We start from the raw sequence: 24,929 nt of genomic DNA on the forward strand, positions 1-24,929 counted from the left end.
ATCATCATATATATATATATATAAAAGAAAATTACAATTATATTTTGTTTTTATGTATGAAAGTAGATAATATTGAATATTTGTATCCAATTAATTTTAATTTCCTAGCTGTCTCATTTCTATTGGTTGATTTATTCCATTAATATATATAAATATAAATATATTTTTATGAGTATCTTTTTCAAATCTAACATGGTAAGATTTAAAAAATAATTTATAATATTTTAACCTAATAATGTTTCAAATTATTTTTAATGGTATTTAATAATTATAATAAATTTTTTTATAAAAAAAAATATTAAAATAATTTTGAGTGGAACAATGGGGATTTGACTTTTCTTACTAAACCTAGCTTGTTCCAGGCTTCCATGTTCCCAATGAGATTAATTTTCGTCACAAATTACAGAGTTTTCTGGAGTTCATCACAAAGGCGATTCCGTTTTTTGAATTTACTGGTTCAATTCAATCGTTTTCCTTATTGAATTTGGTGTTGTTTCTTTGTTTTAGGAATTACTGTTGATGAAATTCCCACTTTGATTCTTGTTGTTTTATCTTCTTTTTTGATTCTTGGGTTGTTGCCTGCTGCGAATCCGGTCATTTTCCTTGTTTGATTTTATATGGTCCATCGATTCTCCCCGAATTCAATGGGTGGTTTCTCTGATCTGACGGTGGGTATAATTATCTCTTTCCTTTTCCCCCATCATTGATTTTCGTTTTCTTCCACCAATCTTTCTCGGCTTTTGCCTGATTTTGATTCTTGTACTTTGGGGGGGGGGAGAGAGAGAATCTTATTAAAGAAGGGAAAGGGAAATATGAGGATGATGAAGTCTCAGATATGGCAACCCTGTAAGAAGAAGAGGTCTTGATCGGAAGGATCTAGAGAGACAGAGAGAGAGAGAGATACAGAGAGAACGAGAGAGAGGGATACAGAGAGAGAAGAGGATCATCGGAAATGGACGGCGGCGGTGGGAGGTTGAAGGCCTCGAGTTCGAGCAATGGTGGTAGAACCCGCGTGGGAAAATACGAGTTGGGTAGAACCCTAGGTGAAGGAAACTTCGCCAAGGTCAAGTTTGCTCGGAACACGGAGACCGATGACAACGTGGCGATCAAAATTCTCGACAAGGAGAAAGTTCTTAAGCACAAGATGATCAGTCAGGTATTTACAAGATATCCCTTTTTCCCCTTGATTGTTTAAGCATATGGCTTGATTGTTTGTCTAATCTAATGTTTGGTTGCCGAGAAAATTGAGGAGAAAGTTAGAAGAGGTCAAAAGTTCGAACGCCAACTTTTGCTTTTGTCTCTTTCTGACGAAGTAACCAGTTGGGGTAATTGTTTACTATTTCTCTTTTTGGATCTTAAAGAATTTGAAAGAACATGGTTTGGAATTTTGACTTCAAACTTATGTTTGTTAACATCGAATTTATGGCACCAATCTGTATATATTAGCAGACGCTTAACTTTCTGAAGTTTGTAAGAACACCGTGCGTGCTGGGACGATCAACTCGACTCCAAGAAAGAAGTTATTTGATTGCAATTTCATGGCATATCCCTTGCTGATTCTGAATCTGTTTCAACGGGATGGAGCCATTTGCCAATTTGTGATTTTACTTGATGGAAATCCTTTTTTTCCTTCATTTCCAATTCTTAATATCAAGAGAATTGGAGGAGAGACTATGAGATTTTGGCATTGTATGCTCTCTGGTTAGAACCTCAAGAGGCCCTCATGGTTTGGACTTGAGTAGGCTGGAAAAGGAATACACAGGAGTAAAAGCATCACGTGAGATGAGAACTTTTGAGCATCGTAACCACGAGGATTGTTTCTGGTGGTTAATAAGAGCCAATGTAAATAATAAAGAACTTGAGTAGTTCCACGCATTAGTTGATCTCAACTCACTGGTTTTAAAGAAAAAACATCTTGCTGTTAGAAACTGATTGAATTCGGGGGCAGTTGTTACAGTGCCACCGGTATTGTCAACTTATGCTAACTTAAGCTTTTACTTTACGTATTTTCTTTTAACCGTTGGAAGGTCTCTATAGATTTTATTTAGAATGAGTTTGTAACACATAAGTTTATGATCATTTTATTATTATTCATTCCTCTGGTTGCTTTATGCAGATTAAACGCGAGATAGCAACAATGAAATTAATTAGGCATCCAAATGTTATCCGTATGTTTGAGGTTAGACTCGTGTGTTGTTGTTTAAACTATATTTTAATTCTCTCATTTTTACGTACTCTTTCCTTAAGGTTACTTATGTTATTGGACTGTTATTTGATGTACATTTTGCATCTGAGATGACATCTAGCAGATCTTTTGTGTAGGTGATGGCTAGCAAGACCAAAATATATATTGTGTTGGAGTTTGTCACTGGTGGGGAACTATTTGATAAGATAGTAAGATTGTGATTGCTTCAGTATTCTGCCTTCGTGCATGTCAACAATCTTTGGGTGGTTGCTTTACTTCTTTTTTCTTCCCCCTAATTTCTTGTTTATTATTTTGGGATTAGGTTAGCAGAGGCAGGATGAAGGAAGATGAAGCAAGAAAGTATTTTCAGCAGCTTATTAATGCTGTGGATTATTGTCATAGCAGAGGTGTTTTTCACAGAGATCTAAAGGTGCATTTCTTTAAAATATTTATGAGAACCTCTTAACTGACTCGAGACATTGAAAGCAAAGTTTTTTAGATGATACTAGATTCAAATGTTAATATGATTTACAATCTCAGCCAGAGAATTTGCTGCTTGATGCTAATGGCGTTCTTAAAGTTTCAGATTTTGGTTTGAGTGCACTACCTCAGCAAGTTCGGGTGAGCTTGGCTAGATTTAATTTATTATATAGTTACTGTAGTTTTGTGATCTTATTTCAAGTCCAAAATAAGCATCCCTAGCACTAAAAAATGCTCAACTACGTGAAATGTTTACTTCTCAATTTCTGTAATGGCCATCTTTCGTTAATTTTGTGATCGAAATATTGGTAACTGATTTTCGATACTCTATTTCAGGAAGATGGATTACTGCACACAACTTGTGGAACACCAAACTATGTTGCTCCAGAGGTATATTCTATTAAATGTTGGTTTGAGTAAAATTTGTTCGTTTACACACAACTAATCCATTTAAATGTGTATTTTAGGTGATCAATAATAAAGGCTATGACGGGGCAAAGGCTGACTTATGGTCATGTGGTGTAATTCTTTTCGTTTTGATGGCTGGTTATTTACCCTTTGAAGATTCCAACCTGGTTGCCTTGTATAAGAAGGCAAGACTCCCTTTCCTGAACCTCCTACAGGCAACATGAAAAAGAAAAGATAAAACGAACTTATTTTCACTAAAGCTTTAATCCTTATTTGTTTTCATATTTTGTCTTGAATAATAAGAAAATAAATACGTTTTTTTCAAGTAACTTTAGGACTCACCCAAACTATTTTTACCGCTCTGTCTTGTCCTTAGTCAGCCATTCTAATTTGATTAAATTAGGCTTTCAGGCATTGGCATTTCTTGGAGGAATCATAACTCCAGGTGTTTTCCCTTAGCTGACGTAGATCTGTGCCATTTTTTTAAAAAATAGGATGGGAAAATGGATTGATGAATTAAAATATGTTTGTTCCTTCCGTAAATATAAAAAAACCATTCGAGAGTTAAGTACATGGTTATATACCCTTTGTCTCTTCGAATTGTCTAATTTTTAGGCATAAGTACAACCAGATTAGTACCTCTGATGGGTTTTCTGCTAAAATTTAATTGAATCATGTTATATTCCTGTAAAATCATCATGTTGCCTTTTTTTTTTTTTTTTTTTTATCTCTTTACACTTCTTTCTGTTACCATGATTGAAAATTTTCTGACTAGGGATAAGAATCCTTCAAACTTGACAATTGTTCTTTTACTCTCTTAAACCTGCAACTGTCCATTCTTGGTTAAGCATCAATCCGGGATAAAAAATTACCTTGACAGCTACAATGTTTATTTGCTACTTGTTTATGTATATGCGCATGTATGTATGAATGGTTCTCTGTTCTTGAGTAACGTTCTTTTTTGGATAACTACGATGAAAAGGATTTCAAGTTCTGTAGTGTTCCCCGGCTATACATCAAATTCCTTGATTGTATGCCATTGAATTGTTCTTTGTTAAGTTCCACGTTCATTCTATCATCAGATACACAAGGCTGAGTTCACTTGTCCACCATGGTTCTCTACAAACGCAAAGAAATTAATCAAAAGAATTTTGGATCCCAATCCCGCTACGGTGAGTTCTGACCCCTTTCTCAATTTGGTTTGGTGTTTTTCCTCTTCAAGTACAAAGATTCCAAAACCATGCTAGTTTATTGACAGAATTTTTAAGAAGCATAGATATGGTTATGAGACAGTTATGACACTGACATAGAAAAGGCGCGTTTTTAAAAAAATATGTATCATTATTATACAATAAGAAAATTTTATAGTTCATGTGTTTATGTATTTCTAAAAAATTACAGCTGCTGATTATCGACTAATAAATGGGTGTTCCATTATTTAATGTTTAATATACCAGCTTGACTTTTGCAACAGAGAATTACCATTCCAGAGGTCATTGAAAATGAATGGTTTAGAAAAGGTTATAAGCCCCCCACTTTTGAACAAGCTGATATTAGTCTGGATGATGTGGATGCTATCTTCAATGAAACAGGGGTAAGCAAAGTACAATTGGGTATTTCTAATCCATCATTTAAGCAGGATCTTCATATTGCCCTTGACATTCAGGTTTCGGGTAATCTCGTAGTGGAAAGGAAAGAGGAAAGACCTGCAGCCCCTCTTACGATGAATGCATTCGAGCTCATCTCTAAATCTCAAGGCCTCAACCTCAGTTCTCTTTTTGAGAAACAAATGGTGTGTTTCCCTCTAGTACTTCAATATTGAAAAAGCTTTCACATTGTATCTCTTCAATGAAATAGTTTTTACTTCTAGCTATAAAAAATGTTAAACTGCAATCTAATAGTTGAGCTATCCATACCTACCAACTTCTTTTGTGATGATTTGTTCACAAACATTACTTTTGAATTTGAAATGAGTTGATGAAAATTGTTGTACCAGGGGCTTGTTAAACGAGAAACAAGGTTCACATCCAATCGACCTGCAAAAGAGATCCTTTCTAAAATTGAGGAAACTGCAGCACCTTTGGGTTTTGATGTGAAGAAAAATAACTACAAGGTAACTATTTTTCCTTATAAAGTTGATGATGATAAATTTGGAAAAAGAAATGCAAGTTGTGGAGGACATGATGGATACCAATTTCGACTCTTTAGTTTATCGAAGTCATTAATAATTATTTTTTATGCATTAAAATTTGATTTCCATCCAAAATTCTGTCTTCCGAGTATATCTTAATCTGATGCATTCCTTGCAGATGAAACTTCAAGGTGAAAAAACAGGTCGTAAAGGGCATTTATCAGTTGCAACAGAGGTGCTTCTCTTTTTACTTCTTTATATTTTAGAAGCTTCTATTGTATGCCAATTAGTTGAGTTATGATGGTATTATTTACAGATTTACGAGGTTGCTCCGTCACTGTATATGGTTGAGCTCCGCAAGGCGGGAGGAGATACATTAGAATTTCACAAGGTAGGATCACCATTAATGAACTCTTGGTATCTAAGAGACTAAAACATCTGTCTTTAGGTATATGTGATTCCTTAATAAACGTGATTCTGTTTGGTCCAGTGATTTTGACCTTCACGTGTTTTGAGAAGTCCATGTGCATTGAATCAAGCAATTATGTATCCCAAGTGAAATGAAAATTATCAGCAACCTTGAAGTATAAGCAATTCTAGAGTCTCTGTAGAAAGAAACCTATTTAATTGGCTGAGTGCTTTGGGATTTTGCCCGTGTAGTACTGATTCTTTTTAATATTTAAATGTGATGTGCCATTGATTTTCAGTTTTATAAGAACCTCAAAACTGGGCTGAAAGACATTGTCTGGAAACATGAAGAGGATGGAGACGAAGGAGATAGTGGTTTGTAATTCACTCATAAACTTCCGTTTGATTCTTTCGTGCTTTCTTTTCGCATCCTCTAGGTTTGTCTCTTCAGATATTGTAAATTCATACAGATTTGATATGCATTCTAAATCGACATCTTTAGAACCGACTGTTCACTATATATTTTAGTGAACGGTTGATAACCAGGATCTGGGTCCAATAGACATACACGCACACATACATGCACATCCAATACAAAACGAAAGACAAGGATACAAAACCAAATCTCCCCTCCCTCACCATGCAGCTATTAGGAGACATTTAATTGCACTTGGTAGTATGAGGCTATCTTGAGTCTGTGCATACAAATGGCAGCACCCTGCTGTTGTGGCTTGATTATAACATTAATGGTTTTGGTTATGATCGAAGAAAAGGAATACAAAAGAATAAACATCTCTCTCTATTGCTGCAGGTGCGAGTGCGAGTGTCTCGAAGCCGAGGTAATTATGTTTCTCTTGAAGTTGTTTGATATCGGGTTGAAGTTTGAGATAGTGGATAATACAGTCATGTACCTTGATTTTAAACTCATATGGTGTTTTTTCTGTCATTTGATTTAGCCAAGAAGTTCTCCCTGCTTACTGACAGCAGCATATTTGAACAATGTATTGTGGTTCCATCCATAAATAATCAAATATTGTTTCTATACGTGAATAAAGTTTTTGCAGAATAATAATTGTATCTGTGTTTTATTCATTCTTAATACCATATCTAAATATCTGAACAATGGTAAAAGAGTTTTACTCTGTTTTTCTTCATCCAATCCTTCTCATTTCAGAAGTTTAATTTGCGAGGAATTTACTGCCATTTTGTCTTGACAGTTTGTAAATAACAGTCTCAAAATTGCATCTTTCCGGTGGGTATCTTATACGCTCCTAATTTGCTCCGTAGATCCTTGAAGTTTGCCTTAGGTAGTGCTTTGGTGAATATAACAACTACATGATTTGTGGATGACACAAATTTGGTAATTAGGTGGCCACGAGCGACAAAATTTCTGTGTATGGTATGGAAGAACGGATTCTTTACCATATGTATAGGAGTTGTGGAGGATTTAGCAGTTGAATTCTGACATCCCTTAGTAAGAACATAATCTAGGTGAGTTCAACTCACGACACCACTGTGGTTTGCTTTGGTGAGCTCCACGATATGCAATTTTCCCTTAGGAATATATATGATTTCTGATGTGCTTGTAGTGTTGGGGCACCCTACCCAATCTACATCAGAAAAACCATAAAGATTCTGTGAACCCTTTTTGTTTAAGATTAAACCATTCCAAGTGTGCCTTTGATGTATTTCAATATGCGTTTGACTACTTTTAGATCTTTGGATTGTGTTATGGCGATCCATGTTAGTGTATTGAATCTCTATGAACAAAGAGGGAGTAGAGTTAGGGTTAGAAAGTCTGTTGTAGGGGAGGTATTGTGAGAGCCTCTCAAACCATGCTGCTTGGTGCCACATATAGAGATGAGTAATGAAAGCTCGGTGATTTTGTTATTGTAACAGCTCCAACTCACTGGCAAATATTGTTCGATTTGGCTCATTACGTATCGTCGTCAGCCTCACGATTTTATAATGTGTCTATTATATCCATATAAATAATGTTTTGTTCTCCGTCTATTATATCCATATAAATAATGTTTTGTTCTCCTCTCCAATCGGGATCTCATAGCTATGTACACCTTTCTTCTGGTTGTGGAGATGAATGAAGGCCTCATTTGTTGTTTCATTGAGCTTTAGTGTATTGTTCGAAAATTCATATGAAATAGGTTTCGAACTACCATCTATACTATTGTGATCAAAAGCGATTCATCAGAGACCATACGCCAAGATATCTTTTATGAATTGGACGGTAACCTTAGAACAAAGGATGATATTTAACTTCTTTTTGAACACTTGGAACACACAAGGATAGGATACTTAACTTCTTTTAGAAAACTTGTCTGTTTAAGACATCATTGAATTTTTATTGAATTTTTATTGTGTCTAATGGATCTGACCTATTATTTAACTTTATAATTATGTTAGATATAAAATAAAACATTTAAGTTTCTAATAGAAATATGCATTTTTATCCAAAGAACAACTCATTCTTATAAATTTCAATTTTGCTAAGAACATTTTAAATACAAAATTAACCGTTTAAAGAATTATTAGACATTTTTAACGTACAAGAGTGTATTAGACACAAAATTGAAAGTTATGAACTTGTTACACTATTTAAAGTTCAAATACCTTTTAAACATAAATTATAAAGTTTAGATGTATGAAGATTGTAAACTTATAGGTAACATAAATGTAATCATAATATATTTTTTTTAAAGTAATGACAAACAATAAATTATAAATATTTATTTTTTTAAAAGAATAATTTTATGTTGCGAATGGCCTCAGGTCCATCGGGACCCACCTAGGGCATACACTCTCGAATAGAAAAAGGTCTCCTAGCTATCTCTTAGACCAAACTAAAGTATCGATTACCAAGAAAGGGATGCACCTTACTATTCTAGGTGTTAATTGAATTGCTAATTCTTATTTGCTCGTTGTAATAGAGAGAATCAATCCCATTAAGCGTAATATATATAAGACCATAGAAAATGTTAGATTGATTGTATAGAACAAAACAACCCCTAGACGACCGACATGGGTAGCCAACTTGAGGCATACCTGGTCTTCGGATTCACACATCAATAGTTAAGTACTACTATTTCGAGTATTTTTAAAAGCTCAATGAAAATTTTGAATTTTCAATATAATTCTAAAATTTAATATTATTTTGAAAATTTAAAACTCTACAAAATTACCCTTAAAAAGAAATATTTTTTAAAAAAAATTTAAATGAAAATTAAGATTTATATTATATCACATAATATGTGTGGAAATGTGAAAGAATTTTTAATTTAAAGAAAGTTTTAAAAAAATTAATATTAAAATTTTTGAAAAATAAAAATAATTTTGAAATGAAAGAGAAAATTGAGTATTTTTGGACCTTATCCATATGATATGATAAAATCCACGTGATAGTTTTAAATTTAAATTTAAATTAATTAATGGCACAAATGTCAGTTAGCGGTCTCAACTATAAAAGCAACAAAGACTCGAGGAAAGTTTCAATTTTTCTGGACCTGTTTGTTTTCTTTCAACACAGCTACTGAAAAATTCCAGAACAAAATCAATTCGTGAGAATGAGGGAAGAGGTAATCAGCTCAGCTGGAACTGTCGATCCAACTCCGGCCGCCAGGTACCGCTCCGCCTTCCATTACTTCTACGAGTCTCTGGTATTTGGTCAACCTAGGGTTTTACAATTTTCTTCTTGTCCGCTGTTTTGCGGCGATTTTGTGGTGGGAAATTGTTCAACTTGGGACGCCAACCCTAATTCGTTGTTTAGAATGAAAGTGAAGTTTGAAAATCTTCCCTCGTAATTGTTTTTTTAGGAAGAGGGAAATTGTTAATTTCCGGTTGTTAGGTGTTTGTCGCGCGGAAGAAGATCTACTGTGTTTATGCTCGTAATGTGAGGCGGGTGCGGAAGGGTTATGGGTTTCTTTTGTTACATGATTAGCAACGGCTAGGAATTTTTGTGCTCAATGAGGGAGCTTAAATCACATGTTTGGGTTGAATAAAATTTTGCTTTAGGAGCTGTATATGATATCGAGGGTAATATTCAACACAACTCTAAAAGTATACATGTTATTATCTGAGTGGGTAATAATCCAAGGGTTAGATGCAGTTTGATCATTTGAATTCACATTGTCTTGCTTAGTTCTTGTTGCTCTTTGAATCTTATCAGTTCTGCTGGAGCTTCATCACCTGCTGTTCCAACAAATATTGGAAGTGTTGATGGATCAATTCGTGGACTTGGTTCAAAAGCTGCGTCTTTATCTTGTGTTGGTTCACAACCACCTCAGCCTTCCTTGAGCACTGGTGTTGGTGGTTCTGCTTTCGGCATGTCGAGATACTCTTGCAGACCATGGGAAAGGGGGGATTTGCTAAGGCGTTTGGCTACCTTTAAGCCTGGAAATTGGTTTGGAAAACCTAAGGTTATAATTTTTATGATTATTGACATAAATCATGCAGTATATGTTTTACTTGGCTACCTTTGGTCCCATTGCATGAAGCTCAATTATATAATTTTCAACTCACATTTTAACTGGAGCTGATTGTGTTTGATATGGAAACCTCAGTTCTAGAACTAGCTCGTTAGAGCAGTAGGATTTTTGTTACTTCTCGCTTAAACAGGAAACTGTTTGTTCTCTTGGGTTTATTGGGAGGATTATTGAGCAGATTTTAGTCTTTCTTTGTTGCCTTATTCTTGGAAGTATTAACAATTCATCATGAATTAGTTCAAACCTGGTCATCTCTTTATCTTGTTAATTTATACATAGGTGATCTCTTGAGCTTAATTTAAGTGAAGAAAAATTCTCTAACTACTGGATAAATTCAGTTGGTTTATAGGTAGAACCGATGTAAAGTGATGGTTTAGGTTGTCATTTTTTATAAAATAATAATAGTTTTATGAATTAATTGAAACTTAGGAATCTGCTTGGGATTTTATATCTCAGTTCTTTTTCCTTACAACGTTATTTTTATCTCTTAAACTACTTAAAGTACCGATGAAAAATATTCGACTGGCAATGCATTTTGAAGCTTAGGAACATTATTCTTTCTTGAACTTTCGCAGGTAGTCAATTCACTTGCATGTGCACAGAGAGGTTGGATGAACGTCGATGTTGATAAAATTGAATGTGAATCTTGTGGTAACAGTTTGAGCTTTGAATTACTACAGTCATGGACATCTGCAGAAGGTTAGATTCATTAATGGAGAGCCATTACTAAAATATATACGGTTATCTGTTAGGCACCCTCCCACTCACACAAACACACACATAAAAGGAAAAAGTATATCAACACGTGAATTCTGAGGTTTTTTTTTTGATAGTTCACTAATTAACTCGTGAATTCTGAATGGCTGATAATAATGACCCTTGATTCTCCGTTTTGGGTGTTATTGAAGTTCAACTTGCTGAGTTTACAAAGCAGCTGGATTCTGGGCACAAAGTCTCTTGTCCTTGGAGAGGAAATAGCTGCCCTGAAAGTTTGGTGCAGTTCCCTCCAACACCCCAGTCTGCTTTAGTTGGAGGATTTAAGGATAGATGTGATGGACTTCTGCAGTTTCAATCTTTGCCTTCTGTTGCTGCTTCTGCAATTGAACAAATGCGTATTTGTCGGAGTGCACAGTTTGATCGCTTTTTGGCACAATCCCCGAATTTCACCATGGGTGAAGTAGGTGTAAAACCGGAGGGTACACGTGAACTTCTTGAAAGCTCTCAAGATAGAGCATTCTATTTGTATTCTCAAGTAGGCTAATTTGTTTATGATATTTTTTGGTCAATATTTTAAATCCCATTTATTCTTCAGCTGATGCTTTATCATATCTAATTATTTTTTGTTTTTTCATTTTTCAGGCACAGAAAATTATTAGCCTTTGTGGATGGGAACCAAGATGGCACTTAGATGTTCAAGACTGTGAAGAGCATTCTGCACAATCAGCTCGAAATGGATGTTCTTTTGGTCCTACTGAGGCTCAGTTGCATCTTTCACATGATGCATCTCGAAGCAAGAAAGCACTCTCTACTTCCGTTAAAAAGGACACTGGAAAGGGTAAATTGGTGGTTGAAGACCCTAGAAGTGAATTTAGATCACCTATACTAGATTGTAGCATATGTGGTGCTACAGTTAGGATATTGGACTTCCTAACGATTGCTCGACCGGCTCATTTTGCCCCTAACAACATTGACATTCCTTCTTCAAGTAAGAAAATGGGACTGACTCGTGGAGTAAGTGCAGCTAGTGGAATTAATGGATGGGTGACTGCGGATGATGCCGATAAAGAACGTATTGAAGATCGTGATGAAGTAGCAACAACAAATGAGGCACGCTTACTACCGAACATGGATGTTGATTTGAATCTGACAATGGGAGGGGGCTTAAATGTTTCTCAATCAGATAAGAATACAACCAATGAACATATTCTGAACGGGGATTTGGGAAGGGATCTAATGATTGGGCAACCTTCAGGCAGTGAGGTTGGTGATCGTGCTGCTTCATATGAATCACGAGGTCCTAGCTCCCGCAAACGCAGTTTGGATAAAGATGGGAGTTCAGATGACAGGGCACTAGTAAGGATGCATCAAGCCGATAGTGTTGAAGGAACTGTTATAGATCGTGACGGTGATGAAGTTACAGACGATAGACAATATTCAGCTGGCCCTTCAAAACGTACTCGCGATTCTGAATTTTTTGACACTTTTTGTTCGTATCAAAGAGATTCAGCAGGTGCTGGTCCAAGTCATTCCATGGGTTTAGACCTTTGCATGGATGGGGAAAAATTTAATTCATTTCAGCAAGGAGGTGATCAATGTACTGGAATTCAATCAGCTAGGGATTCGACCCGTGCATCATCTGTCATTGCAATGGACACATTGTGTCATAATGATGGTGAGGACTCTATGGAAAGTGTTGAGAATTATCCTGGGGATGTTGATGATGTTCATTTCCCCTCTTCCAGTACACATGGGAATTTAGATAATAATGAAACTTCAGAATTGATACATAGCAATCAAGCTCAGCAGAGCGTTTTTCTTCGACCGGCTTCTGAAGTTCCTGGTGAAATGGGTGTGAGTAGTACAAATAACGGTGAAGAAATATTCAATGCTGATACCATCACTACTCAGGCAAGGGATGTGTTTAGTTTTGGAATAAGTGGTGGAAGTGTTGGAATGTGTGCAAGTCATGAGGCTGAAATTCATGGGGCTGATGCATCGGTTCATAGGACTGATAGTGTTGTTGGTGATGTTGAACCCAGAATAGAAGATGCCGAGAATCAGGGACAAACTGGTGAGTCTGCCCCTGATCCTGGACTAATGGATGAGATTGTGCCTGAGGACATCATCAGGGAAGACCCTCATGGTGATAGCCAAGAGATGTTTTCTCGGCCAGTAGAAAGAGCTGATAGTGGATCAAAAATCGATGGCTCTGCTAAAGACGATTCTGTTGAAAGTGGTGGAAAGACAAGTCAGAGTTGCAAAACAATCCTAGTGAATAGCAGTCACAATGCTGATACACGAGCAACTCATGGACAAAATAAGATCGACGATCCAAATGCAGGTATAGTTTTAGAATTCAGCATAGTAGAACCTGGTGTAGTAAATGAGAAACCTAGCTACTACCTCCTTCAACATCGGTCCTTTTACTTTCGGTTTTCAATTGTCCTCGTTACCTCAAATAACTTAGCTTGTGAATAGTTTACTGATACTGTGGCTGTAGAATCTTGAAAACTAACGCGATAATCTGGATTTATAACTTAATCTACCATTTGATATGGGCTGATTGGAAGGTGTATGTGTTGTTTCTTAAATCTCTGACGTAGCGATTTGGCCTCATGAAACATTTTATTCCTATTTTCTTCTGTTTGTGATGTTGAACCCTTCTTTTTCAGAGCCACAAAAAGGGGAAAGCAGTTATGAAATAGAGTTTGATCCGATTGTCCATCACAATCAATTTTGCCCCTGGGTAAATGGAAATGTTGCTGCTGCTGGCAGTACGAGTAGTGGCTCCAATGTCGATGCAGTTGCTCTAAGTGGCTGGCAGCTGACGTTAGATGCACTCAATGCTCTGCAGTCCCTCGAACGTACAGGAGTTCAGACGTTGCAATCTGAATCAGCAGCATCTCTTTACAAGGTTGGCTTCCTTCTATAATACATATTTTGTCTTTCTACAAATCATAGAAAAATGAAAGCAGATCTTATTTCTCTTTTCATTGAAGCAATACATGAGTTCTTGATTCTATATAAGCTAAAAATTATGGCTGCAGGGCACTTAATAGCATAACCCTAAAATTGCACTCCTTAACTTTGTGGGTTGTTGTCATCATCATTGTAGAAATCTATGGTGCAATAACCTTATTGGCGAAGTTTATTTTGTCCCCTGTTTAAAAAGGGTGCAGTGCGTGCCTTTTGTGGGAGAAAATCACCTCGTCTCGGAGGTAAAAAAAACCTTCTTTTTTGGGGGGTAAGAAAAGAAACCTCATCGAAGCACGTATATTGTCACAACCTCCAATGTAATATGGGTAGATGACTTTCAAACCTCCGAATGTGGGCTTAAAGGGACAGCTTAAGTGCCAGAAGCTCAAGAGTCAAGTTTATGTGTCTTCTTATGCAAGTCCTGTCAGGCAAATAACTCTTTTCCATCATATGGGTGGTAGAGCTAGTTTGCCTTAGGAAACCAAACTTAAGAACAACATAGAAACACCACTCATTTCATCAGCAATGAGAAAATGATAAATTTCTTTTCTCCGCCAAATGGAGAAAGCATTAGAGGGCGGCATAGTGCACAAATCTCTAACATCTTAGGAAAACTCATGTTTTTAACCAAAGAGCCCACATAACAACTGTGAACCATATGCCCTGCCAACGAACCTTCCAATTTTATCGGATGTCCCCGAAGGAACAACCTTGCCTCAACCAATGAAGGATGAAGGATGAAGGATGATAGAGGAACTCTCCTCGCCAAATGTCTACAAGAAAACTCACAGTCCCGATTTAAATCAGAACTCTGTAACAAGTGGCCTAAATATAGGAATAGAACTGATAATAAACTAGTCAGTGGTGACCTATGTCTTCAGCCACCTGTATGTGCTTGCTGAAAATGCAAAATCGGAAAAGACGGTATGGAGGAACTGCCCTTTTAATATGACATCTGTGGTTTAGAGTATCATCTTTTTAGGTCCCTAAAGTTTCTCAAAGACATGAACCCTTTGATATGGAGTAAGAGGTAGAGATTGGGAAAGAAGGAAGCACAAAAAATGATCTAGAACGTAGCATTAAAGAATGGAGGAACAATGTAATACATTGAGAAACGTTGCTGTATTATAGAATCACAAATAGAAGTTTCCTCATACCCTTGCTCGTCTAGAAGTTTCCTTAAAGACAAAAAGAAGTCCTATGGCTTCAATTCACTTAATATATATTATTTTTCCGCTTCGAGCTTGTGGCTTGAAAGGAACAATAGAATCTTTGCAGTAGGAAGCAGTAGGAAGACGACATATCGTTGCCTCTTAATTTTTTTCTTTATAGCTCTATCTTGGTATACACTTCAAATTTTTCAACAACTATGGTTTCTGATTCACTCTTGTTCAATTGAGAGCCTGTTCTCTATTTTGCTTTGGCTTGGGGTTGTCTATGAATTTGTTTCTTTGTCTTAAAAAGTATAGCAATTCGCTCAAGAACTCTAAGGAGTTGGTATTGGAGGAGGGATAAGCAGTAGGTAATGGTCCAAGGAGACATCAACTCTCCTTGTGAAGGGTATTGCTCAAGGGTTAGATTCGATTCTATTATCGTCATTGTCTGTCTTTTACTTCAACTTTCTTAGTACCTTGCAGGAAATTGGAACAAAAATAAAACAGTATCTGAATGTTAAATCACTGAATAGAGAGCCTGTTCTCTATTTTGCTTTGGCTTGGGGTTGTCTATGAATTTGTTTCTTTGTCTTAAAAAGTATAGCAATTCGCTCAAGAACTCTAAGGAGTTGGTATTGGAGGAGGGATAAGCAGTAGGTAATGGTCCAAGGAGACATCAACTCTCCTTGTGAAGGGTATTGCTCAAGGGTTAGATTCGATTCTATTATCGTCATTGTCTGTCTTTTACTTCAACTTTCTTAGTACCTTGCAGGAAATTGGAACAAAAATAAAACAGTATCTGAATGTTAAATCACTGAATAGAGAGCCTGTTCTCTATTTTGCTTTGGCTTGGGGTTGTCTATGAATTTGTTTCTTTGTCTTAAAAAGTATAGCAATTCGCTCAAGAACTCTAAGGAGTTGGTATTGGAGGAGGGATAAGCAGTAGGTAATGGTCCAAGGAGACATCAACTCTCCTTGTGAAGGGTATTGCTCAAGGGTTAGATTCGATTCTATTATCGTCATTGTCTGTCTTTTACTTCAACTTTCTTAGTACCTTGCAGGAAATTGGAACAAAAATAAAACAGTATCTGAATGTTAAATCACTGAATATAGTATCCTCTACATCAATTCGAATACGCTCTTGCAGGACGATCATCGTGGTAAAAAACTGCTGCGACAACACTCAGCCAGCAGAAGCCAGGGAAACCTTGAGACATGAGCTCCGAATTGAAAGTATTCACAAACTCACATACTTTCATCTCTTAACTATAAGAAATATCTGCTGAATATCATATTTCTTGTCAGCACTCTGCTAGTTTGTTGCTGATGAATGGACATCTAGTTTTAGGAAACACAGTCTCGAGCTTAAGCGAGAAAGGAAACCAGGCAATGGCGGGGCAGCATGATTCTGACTTAGCCTTCCTCATTTCTTTTTCCAGAGCCAAGTAAAACCGACTCGAGTTATAATTTTTCCAGTGCTGGTTTTGCTCGTGTTCCATTTGGAGAACACTCGAGTAACTTCATAACTTTTTATGTTTCTTGTTGCAGAATGATTGGTTTTGCAGTGTTTTTTTTTTCTAGTTATAGCATCTCTGTTTATGTCTGTTGTAATTGTAAACGCTTTTCACTGTCTTCGTGAAGGTGATTATCCCGAGTCGATATCACGGATTTATATTTCAAATAATTGTAGTCTTGAAAACATACTGGAACTGTTGTAGCTCTTACAGATATGTATTAGAAGTAGATTTATCACTGCTCTGTCAATCAGTGTTAATGATAAGGTCTGGAGATGACCATTAAATTCCTTCTGTTGTTGATGGTGTGGAAGAAATAAAAGAACTCTCTAAAGCAGTAAACCTAGCACTAAACCAACAATCATATATATTTATAGTAATACTAGTTGATCTTTTCAATTGAATTCAAAAAAGCGTAAGCCTCAGGCAATTTGGCGATTGGTTCGATCTTGGAACGCATTAGCTGTCCACTATCCGGTTGGACAGTAAGGGTCGGAGAAGGGCGAACAACTTGATCCTCTTCCCCAGAGATTCCAGATGAGGGAACCAATATAAGAACTAGCACGGATGGAAGTGAAACTAGAACGGATAGTTCTACGGAAAGTTCTATCGAAAGTCTATTGAAAGTATAAACATTATATCTACCATTTCGAAAATTATTATAAGCATGCTAAATTAGGTAATACTTCCCGAGCTTTCGAAAATTATTATAAGCATGCTAAATTAGGTAATACTGCCCGAGCTTTAAAAAGTGTACTTTTTGCTATTAAATGATATTGAGATAAGAATGTGAATGGGTATCGTATCAGCTCCAGAGATAAAACAGAGATAAAATGTGATGAAACCCACCAAGAAAGTTTGAGGCCTTTGTGCCGATTCCTCACCCAAACAAAAACAATCTTCGAAATCCAATCTCAGCCAATCATCTTCCACAAAATTCCCATAAAATATATACTTACACTGAATCGATGTCCCTTCTGGACAGTAGCAGGCCATCTCTGTCCCTCCACCATGCCTGCAGCTGCTTTTCCTTCTTCTTTCTGCTTCTCCTCTCATGAACTCTCTGCTTCTCCCTCCAATTCCCAGCAACCGAACACTTTCTTGGCCGCCAAACCCAAAAGCCTCTTCCACAAGCATCCTCTCTACACGCCGCTTCATTCCACTTTGTCTTCCCAAATCAAAGAGAAAATCCTCTGCCTTGAAATCATGGGTGTGGATGCTGGAAAGGCTCTTTCCCAGAATCCTTCTCTCCACTCTGTAACTCTTGAATCCATTCATTCTGTGATATCCTTTCTCCAATCCAAAGGAATTCACCAAAAGGACTTCGCCAAGATCTTTGGAATGTGTCCCAAAATCCTCACGTCTGATGTTAAAGCTGACTTAATCCCAGTTTTCAGCTTCCTGTCAGAAGACCTTAAAATCCCAGATCAGAATTTCAGAAGGGTCATTAACAAGTGCCCTAGATTGCTTGCTTCAAGTGCCAAAGACCAGCTGAAACCAGCTTTGTTTTACCTACAAAGACTTGGGTTTAAGGATTTGGAGGCCTTGGCTTACCAGGACTCTGCTTTGCTGGTTTCAAGTGTGGAGAAGACCTTGATTCCCAAACTCAAGTATTTGCAGAGTTTGGGATTCTCGAGGAGTGAAACTGTGGGGATGGTTTTAAGGTGTCCGGCTCTGCTCACTTTCAGTATTGAAAATAACTTAAAGCCTAAGTTTGAGTATTTCTCTGGGGAGATGCAGAGGAAAGTGGAGGAGCTCAAGGACTTCCCTCAGTATTTTGGGTTCAGCTTGGAGAAGAGGATAAAGCCAAGGTATGTGGAGACAGTGCAGAGTGGAAAGAACGTGGCTTTGCCTCTTATGCTCAAGGCCACTGATGATGAGTTTAAAGAGTTGTTAAGAGAAGAGGGTGGTTGAATCTCTCTCTCTTTCTTTCTCTTCTTTGTGGCTTAGAAAGGGAGGCTGATCTTTTCTGTTCTTGCCCCATTATGTTTCTCTGTAAATCACTATGACTTATAAAAGCTTCATGAGCAGTGGCAGTTCATCATGATATGGGTTTCATACTCCTAATCCTCCATACTTTCACTGTTGATCTAACTAAAGTCATCTGGGTTTCATCATGATATGGGTTTTTCTGATATGGTTCTCATTTTGATCGACATTCTTTAAGTTGATGAATGTTATCCTTCACGTTTATAGTCAATCATAGCTCAAGCAAGATTAACCAGTAGACTCACTTCAGCTCCTCAATGGTCAAATTTTCTGTATGGAATTCCTGTCTTTGCCTCCCTTTAATTCAGGTTTGTGCATGCAAAAAACCACTAGTTCACAAGATGGCAATAACAGAGGCATCTTGATTCGGTTTAGGTACAAAGAACTTGAAAATACTTATGTAATGGTCCAAGCTCACCGCTAATATATATTGTTCTCTTTAAGCTTTCCCTTTCGGGCTTTTCCTCAAGGTTTTTAAAGCGCTAGGGAATGCTAGGGAGAGACGTTCACACCCTTATAAAGAATGTTTCGTTCCTATCTCCAATCGATATGAGATCTCACAATCCACCTGCCTTTAGGACTCAGGGTCCTCGCTGGCACACCACCTGGTGTCCACCCCTCTTCGGGACCTAGTGTCCTCATTGACACACCGCTCAGTATCCACCCCCTTTAGGGCTCAGGGTCCTTGCTAGCACATTGGCCCTTGTCTGGCTCTGATACCATTTGTAATCATTCAAGCCCACCGCTAGTAAATATTGTCCTCTTTGGGCTTTCCCTTTCGGTTCCTTTCAGGCTTCCCCTCAAGGTTTTTAAAACGCGTCTGCTAGGAGAGGTTTCCACACCCTTATAAAGAATGTTTCGTTCCCTTCTCCAACCGATGTGGGATCTTACAGTCTACCCTCCTTTGGGGCCCAACGTCCTCGCTAGCACTCGTTTCTCTCTCCAATCGATGTGAAATCTCATAACTTCTCCGTACCAAGGAAAGAACATGGGTCTGAACATCTATTTATATAAATCTATCGAAATGTGTTTGTACATATGCAAAGCGCAAGTGTTCAGCAATCATCTTTAGAATGTAGCTGCACAATGAAATACAAGTCTACACATACACTACACATATATGCAGACATATCTTACATACAGAACAGGCCGGAGTTTACCTGATTTTCTGTTTTAGACACAACTTTCTTAATACATAATCAGGTCCACTCTCGAATTCTTAATGCAAAATGAGTATCACGTTGTGAATGTTCCAGATTTGCTGCTACTTTCTTGAGCTTCACACTCAAATTAGGCTCTAGTTGAGGAAAACATCTTGGGATATATATACAGCCCACGCTTCCTATTAAAGAACAGGGACAAACAAAATCAAAACTGTTGATCTGGTGTTTGATTTCAAGTTCGTGATTACATAGGATAGCCATTAATTATGTTGCATGAACAAAAAGTTACCTGAAGGATGGTAAAAGCCTTCTCCGCAACATATTTTTGCAGCATTGTCGCTCCTCTTTGCTGCAGCTTGTCTGGGTGTAGACACAATCTTGCTTTTTGATAAGCCTTTTTCATTTGTGAGCCTCCAATCAGGTTTGTCAAGGATATTGGAGACCACCCACTACTTGACCACAATATCTGTATTAATCCCACACAATGGCTGCATGTTGTTAAATCAAAGGCTATAACATGAAGAGGAGGGAGATGTGAACGATGTTATTCAACACTGAAGAACTTACGTAATGAAGCGTAGAAAGTAGCAAGCGGATGTTGGTCTCCTTGCCAGCTGACCATAACTTTATTTTCTCGTCTAATCCTTCCAATTCTTTCTGTAATTTGACATTAGGAGAATAAACAGAGATCAAAAACTGGTTCCTTAGTAAGAAAGAATATGAGCAACATGCCTAAGTTTCATGATATAGAGGATTGTATTACTTCCATCCACCATGTAGGTAGCCGAATAAATACTTAGTCCTCAAATTAAACTAACCCATTTCAAGTCTTGTCCCTGGTACATGATGAGAAGATAATTTTTCTGACACATCGCTATGTGTAACAGTCCAAGTCCACTGCTAGCAGATATTGTCCTCTTTGGGTTTTCTCTTTCGGGTTTTCCCTCAAGATTTTTAAAACGCGTCTGCTAGGGTGAAACCGACGTGGGATCTCACAATCCACCCCCTTCAAGCCCAGCGTCCTTGCTGGCACTCGTTCCTCTCTCCAATCAATGTGGGATCTCACAATACACTCGCCTTCCGGGCCTAGCGTCCTCGCTGACACATCGCCCGATGTCCACTCCCTTCAGGGTTCACCATCCTCGCTAGCACACTGCCCGGTGTCCACCTCCTTCGAGCCTCACCGTCCTCACAGACATACTGCCCGGTGTCTGGCTCTAATACCATTTGTAAGCAGATATTGTCCTCTTTGGGCTTTCCTTTTCGGGCTTCATCTCAAAGTTTTTAAAACGCGTCTACTAGGGAGAGGTTCCCACACCCTTATAAAGAATGTTTCGTTCCCCTCTCCAACGGGAGTGAGATCTCACACAATCAATCAGGAAAATATCCCATAGTGAAAATGAAAATATCCTAGAGTGAAAATGGAAATATCCTAGAGTGAAAATGAAATGATGCCCTGCTTACAAATATGAAGCCTTGTGACAATTACTTACATCAATGTCAACCCGTGGCTTTCCTCCTTCAACTTTTACATCTTTCTGGTGTGTCTGAGGCAGAAACAAGAGCAACCAGTTAGGCAAAGCACCTTACTTAGTACACAATCACAAGAAAACTTCAATGAACTCAATGCACAGATTCTTTCATGCATAATCCAGAATGTTTTTTCATCAATATTTAGATTAGATGAACAGTATGAACGTTACCTCTGCGGGCTGTGACAATCCATTTCCATTCAACTGCTGACCTGAAGATTCAAATGAAACAGGTCTTCCTGCAAAACAAAAAGAGGCCACTACTGTTAGAACTTTCACTATTGAGTTTATACATTCATATAAAACAGGTCCTGCATGGAACTACATGAGCTGTTACTGAAGTTTACCTTCTTCTTCCCCAGATTGCTCACTTTCTTGTTGTCTACCACTCAAATCTGTCTCAGATACAGGACTTTGATACTTTGATTTAGCCCAAGCAATTGCTTCATCAATGGAAACTTCTTCTCTATATTCTTCTCTATTGATGGAAGTTATCTCAATGACATAAGAACTCATAGCATCTTCGTCGTCCTCGTCGTCTTCTGGTAAAACATTACAGTAAATTCCACTATAGTCAACTGGATCCTCACAGTGTGAAGAACCAGCAGATGATGGGGAGTTTTGTTCCAAATCATCCACACAGATCTTGATGCTTCTAAATGAATTTGGTTCCAGACTAATGGTTTCTGGGGACGACACGGGTACTCCGAACACATGGACCGAGCTTCTGTAACTATCATAATGTTCATTTTCCACATACGGGTTATCGATATGGGGCAAAAGATCAAGTGGAAACTGAGGCATTTCTTGTTCCTTGAACATGGTTCTGTATGAGCTCCACTTTGTTGGGACATTGCTTGGCCTATTTCAATCAAATTAAATTAAGGAACAATGAACAACGTTAAACCAAGTGCTAGACAATGCTGGTCAAATCAAGCTTCAAAACAGCATCAATTTACAGACATTTGTAATGAAAACCATTCAAGATTTATCATTAATATCTATGCAAAGTCATCAATAAAACAAAATTGGTTACTGCTATGAATCAAAACCTATATTGATTATCAATTCTTTCTCAGTTATGCCCATAAAACAGCCAAACGATATCAAACAACAAATGAAAAATGACCTAAGCCTTAAGAGCATACATGTCCAATCGAATAATCCAAAATAGGGTTTAGGCCCCCTCACATTCTCCAGAACACAACCAACCTGAGATTTGAAGACGACGAAGGGAATGCCACGTCATCTCCGATGATCGGCCGAAAGGGGCTGGATACGGAAGACGAGTTCGATCTGGTGAATTCCTTGGAGTTCGGTTCTGACCTATCTCTCGATTGTCGGCCGTCTTCCGATCCAAAAATAAAGCGATAAAACCTATCCTCTTTAATAGGGATTCTGAAGGCCGGCAAGCTCCGGCCGCCCTTCTGCGGCTGAGAAACTAACTCGGGGGATTGGAATACTTCTTCGTAGAAGGAAGTGGAGTCTTTACCCTCAATCGTGTCGGAAAATTGCCTGAAGAGGATGGTCCGTGGCGGACCGCCGAAGACATCGGAGAAGTCATCGGCGTCGAAAGTTGCAGCACGAGAACATGTAGGTTTGGCCATGGTTTCGTGTTCCGATCTTCGGGAACGAAACTGTGGAATTCCAAAACGGACTCGCCAGCAATGGTCCATTTCCCGGCGAGATTCTGAGGAAAAAGAGAATGAAGAAATATAAGGTGGTGGTGGTGGCGGCGGTGGTGGTAGTGGCAATGGCAAAACACCATGAAAATAAATGGAAGCTCTGCCTTCATGTATATTTATCCAACAATGTGGGCTGAAGTGGAAAAAGCTGTTAACTACTTTTTACTGTCACTTTTTTTAAATAAAATAAAATAAAATAAAATAAAAATGATTTGTTTGTTTATTTATTATTTTTATAAATATTCAACCCTTTTTCTTTTTAATTTAAAAATAATATTTGTAATATCCTTTGTTTTCTTTTTTTGGGACAGAGATTAAAAATGTAATAAATAGTTTTAAGGTTCTTTCTCAATATCTTTAACATAATTTACTTTTATAAATAAAAGTATAAAAAAAAAATTGAAAAATCATCTATCTGCAACTCATAGATTATTTTCAATTTTTTAATGTTACTTTTGAAAGTTTACTAGTATTTTTAAAAAAATGATACGAACGAAAATGGTATTTTTAAAAAAATTAATTTATTTTTTAAGTTTTTTTTTTTTGTATTAATAACGGGAAAACTTAAAGTTAGTATTTTTTTAGATAAAATATTAATTATTTTAAATTTATTTAAACTGAGATTTAAAAAAAAAAGTTTAAAAGTATTATTAAAAATCTTAAAAAGGGTGCTGAAAAGAAGACGTGTTACTTGGGGCCCACGACAGCAGCACACGCGTCGGCCAGCTGGAGGAGGAGCCTAGTTATCTGGGGCCCACGACATTAAACACAAATATAATTATAAAAAAAAAAAAACTTAATTTTCTAATAAGACGGTAATTTGTTTTTAGTGAGATTATGTCAATTTCTAATTCATTAAATATTTTTTAAAAACAGAAAATTGTATTTACACAGCATCTTTATTTTTTAGTAATAAAAGAAGAGGAAAAAAAAAAAACATTCAAAATTTGGAATAAGGTTATTCTGCACCTTATAGTCACGACATTTCCCTATATCGTTTGTGACATGGTTACATTATTTACTCATCGTTTCTAAGAGCGAAGACTATTCCCACAAACTAACATGAGTCATTTCAACATATTTTTATCCGTACACACATGCATTCTAAAGATCACTCAACATAGAATTACTCCGAGCAAAACATGTTTAACTATGAAATTATTATGGTTGAGCTACCGAATATGAAAGTGTACCTTATTGATATAAGTAATGACTTTCGATTTCTTTGAACTTTTCTTAACCATCCCAATATCAAGATCGCTTTCATTCGGACGTGGTCTTAGTTCATTCATGTACTTTTTTCTTACTCGGGTGTTATTATTTCTTTTTTATTATTTAAATTTTTTTGAACATGCTAACTTTTTGGTTGAAATCATTGGAAAAAACCATAGAAAAGGAAGTGTTAGGAAGGTGACGATTTAACTTTTGGGAAATGATTACACGTTTTCAATAATGTTTAAATAGACAAAAACAAGGTGCTAATCCTTAAAGAAACGCTTGAATCTTAGTCTAAAATAATTATAAAAAAAAAAACAACTTTTTAGGGAAAAAAAAAAACAAGTAGAAAATGGATAACAAAACAAAATAAAATCTTATGCATGGAAATAGTATTTTTAAGTTTAGGTTTAAAAAATCATTAATGATTATGAAACGGAATTCTATGGAGAGAGGAATGAGTGCCAGCGAGGACGTTGGGCCTCGAACGGGTGGATTGTGAGATCTGATACCGGTTGGAGAGGGGAACAAAACATTATTTTATAAGAGTGTAGAAATCTCTGTCTACCAGATGCGCTTTAAAAAGCTTGGAGGGGAACCCTGTGAGGAAGAGCACAAAAAAAACAATATCTGCCATGGTGGGCTTGGCGGTTATAAATAGTATTAGAGTCAGAAAGGGGCGATATGATGCTGAGCCGAAGAGGGGTGGATTGTGAAATCTCACATTGGTTGGAAAAGAGAACGAAACAATTTTGATGAGGGCGTGGAAAAAGCTCTTAGTAGCGGACGTGTTTTAAAAACTTTGAGGAAAAACCTCAAAAGTGAAAGCTCAAAGAGGACAATATCGGCTAACGGTGGCTTCGACCTCGAACC

At 37.2% G+C, this 24,929-nt stretch overlaps 4 protein-coding genes across 8 annotated transcripts; 3 read left to right on the top strand and 1 right to left on the bottom strand.

The window, feature by feature from the left end:
• The first annotated feature begins 319 nt into the window (after nucleotides 1-319).
• On the top strand, nucleotides 320-6,684 carry CIPK23 (CBL-interacting protein kinase 23). 4 transcript variants are annotated; one of them, XM_087120659.1, is made up of 16 exons: nucleotides 323-1,156; nucleotides 2,117-2,179; nucleotides 2,323-2,394; nucleotides 2,508-2,615; nucleotides 2,726-2,806; nucleotides 3,002-3,055; nucleotides 3,133-3,258; nucleotides 4,156-4,245; nucleotides 4,548-4,667; nucleotides 4,740-4,865; nucleotides 5,070-5,186; nucleotides 5,383-5,439; nucleotides 5,521-5,595; nucleotides 5,912-5,987; nucleotides 6,424-6,451; nucleotides 6,569-6,684. In XM_087120659.1, exons 1-16 carry the CDS (start codon nucleotides 953-955, stop codon nucleotides 6,591-6,593), a joined length of 1,422 nt encoding a protein of 473 aa, XP_086976785.1. In that variant the 5' UTR covers nucleotides 323-952; the 3' UTR covers nucleotides 6,594-6,684. The 4 variants fall into 4 exon arrangements, with proteins under 4 accessions (XP_086976784.1, XP_086976785.1, XP_086976787.1 ...); XM_087120661.1 differs by having other exon boundaries at nucleotides 1,080-1,156; nucleotides 2,310-2,394; XM_087120660.1 differs by lacking the exon at nucleotides 323-1,156 and adding an exon at nucleotides 1,193-1,325.
• A 2,404-nt stretch (nucleotides 6,685-9,088) lies between these two features.
• On the top strand, nucleotides 9,089-16,762 carry LOC111782733 (uncharacterized). 2 transcript variants are annotated; one of them, XM_023663526.2, is made up of 8 exons: nucleotides 9,089-9,246; nucleotides 9,793-10,042; nucleotides 10,684-10,807; nucleotides 11,017-11,360; nucleotides 11,468-13,169; nucleotides 13,501-13,742; nucleotides 16,106-16,191; nucleotides 16,264-16,762. In XM_023663526.2, exons 1-7 carry the CDS (start codon nucleotides 9,191-9,193, stop codon nucleotides 16,175-16,177), a joined length of 2,790 nt encoding a protein of 929 aa, XP_023519294.2. In that variant the 5' UTR covers nucleotides 9,089-9,190; the 3' UTR covers nucleotides 16,178-16,191; nucleotides 16,264-16,762. The 2 variants fall into 2 exon arrangements, with proteins under 2 accessions (XP_023519294.2, XP_023519293.2); XM_023663525.2 differs by having other exon boundaries at nucleotides 16,106-16,762.
• A 566-nt stretch (nucleotides 16,763-17,328) lies between these two features.
• Nucleotides 17,329-18,516, top strand: LOC111782601 (transcription termination factor MTEF1, chloroplastic). The gene has a single exon (XM_023663382.2). It carries the CDS (start codon nucleotides 17,484-17,486, stop codon nucleotides 18,384-18,386), a length of 903 nt encoding a protein of 300 aa, XP_023519150.1. The 5' UTR covers nucleotides 17,329-17,483; the 3' UTR covers nucleotides 18,387-18,516.
• A 934-nt stretch (nucleotides 18,517-19,450) lies between these two features.
• Nucleotides 19,451-22,959, bottom strand: LOC111782633 (uncharacterized). Its single transcript, XM_023663415.2, has 7 exons — nucleotides 22,369-22,959; nucleotides 21,504-22,018; nucleotides 21,328-21,395; nucleotides 21,118-21,171; nucleotides 20,192-20,281; nucleotides 19,914-20,090; nucleotides 19,451-19,803 (listed from the first exon to the last, which is right to left on the bottom strand). The coding sequence occupies exons 1-7, from the start codon at nucleotides 22,830-22,832 to the stop codon at nucleotides 19,759-19,761; spliced, it is 1,413 nt and encodes a 470-aa protein (XP_023519183.2). The 5' UTR covers nucleotides 22,833-22,959; the 3' UTR covers nucleotides 19,451-19,758.
• Nucleotides 22,960-24,929: the final 1,970 nt, after the last annotated feature.

The sequence above is a fragment of the Cucurbita pepo genome, chromosome 20, assembly GCF_057944985.1.
Source record: "Cucurbita pepo subsp. pepo isolate OVF chromosome 20, ASM5794498v1, whole genome shotgun sequence".
Taxonomy (NCBI): Eukaryota; Viridiplantae; Streptophyta; class Magnoliopsida; order Cucurbitales; family Cucurbitaceae; genus Cucurbita; species Cucurbita pepo.

What these genes read in the sequence shown, in the direction of transcription:
- CIPK23 (XM_087120658.1), top strand. Translation starts at nt 953, where the DNA reads ATGGACGGCGGCGGTGGGAGGTTGAAGGCCTCGAGTTCGAGCAATGGT. An exon ending in GGGAACTATTTGATAAGATA is followed by an intron (nt 2,395 to 2,507) that starts GTAAGATTGTGA and finishes TTTTGGGATTAG; the next exon opens with GTTAGCAGAGGCAGGATGAA. An exon ending in ATACATTAGAATTTCACAAG is followed by an intron (nt 5,596 to 5,911) that starts GTAGGATCACCA and finishes ATTGATTTTCAG; the next exon opens with TTTTATAAGAACCTCAAAAC.
- LOC111782733 (XM_023663525.2), top strand. Translation starts at nt 9,191, where the DNA reads ATGAGGGAAGAGGTAATCAGCTCAGCTGGAACTGTCGATCCAACTCCG. An exon ending in CATTCTATTTGTATTCTCAA is followed by an intron (nt 11,361 to 11,467) that starts GTAGGCTAATTT and finishes TTCATTTTTCAG; the next exon opens with GCACAGAAAATTATTAGCCT. An exon ending in CAGCAGCATCTCTTTACAAG is followed by an intron (nt 13,743 to 16,105) that starts GTTGGCTTCCTT and finishes ACGCTCTTGCAG; the next exon opens with GACGATCATCGTGGTAAAAA.
- LOC111782601 (XM_023663382.2), top strand. Translation starts at nt 17,484, where the DNA reads ATGCCTGCAGCTGCTTTTCCTTCTTCTTTCTGCTTCTCCTCTCATGAA.
- LOC111782633 (XM_023663415.2), bottom strand. Translation starts at nt 22,832, where the DNA reads ATGGACCATTGCTGGCGAGTCCGTTTTGGAATTCCACAGTTTCGTTCC. An exon ending in TACTTTCTACGCTTCATTAC is followed by an intron (nt 20,091 to 20,191) that starts GTAAGTTCTTCA and finishes GGATTAATACAG; the next exon opens with ATATTGTGGTCAAGTAGTGG. An exon ending in AGGCTTTTACCATCCTTCAG is followed by an intron (nt 19,804 to 19,913) that starts GTAACTTTTTGT and finishes GTTCTTTAATAG; the next exon opens with GAAGCGTGGGCTGTATATAT.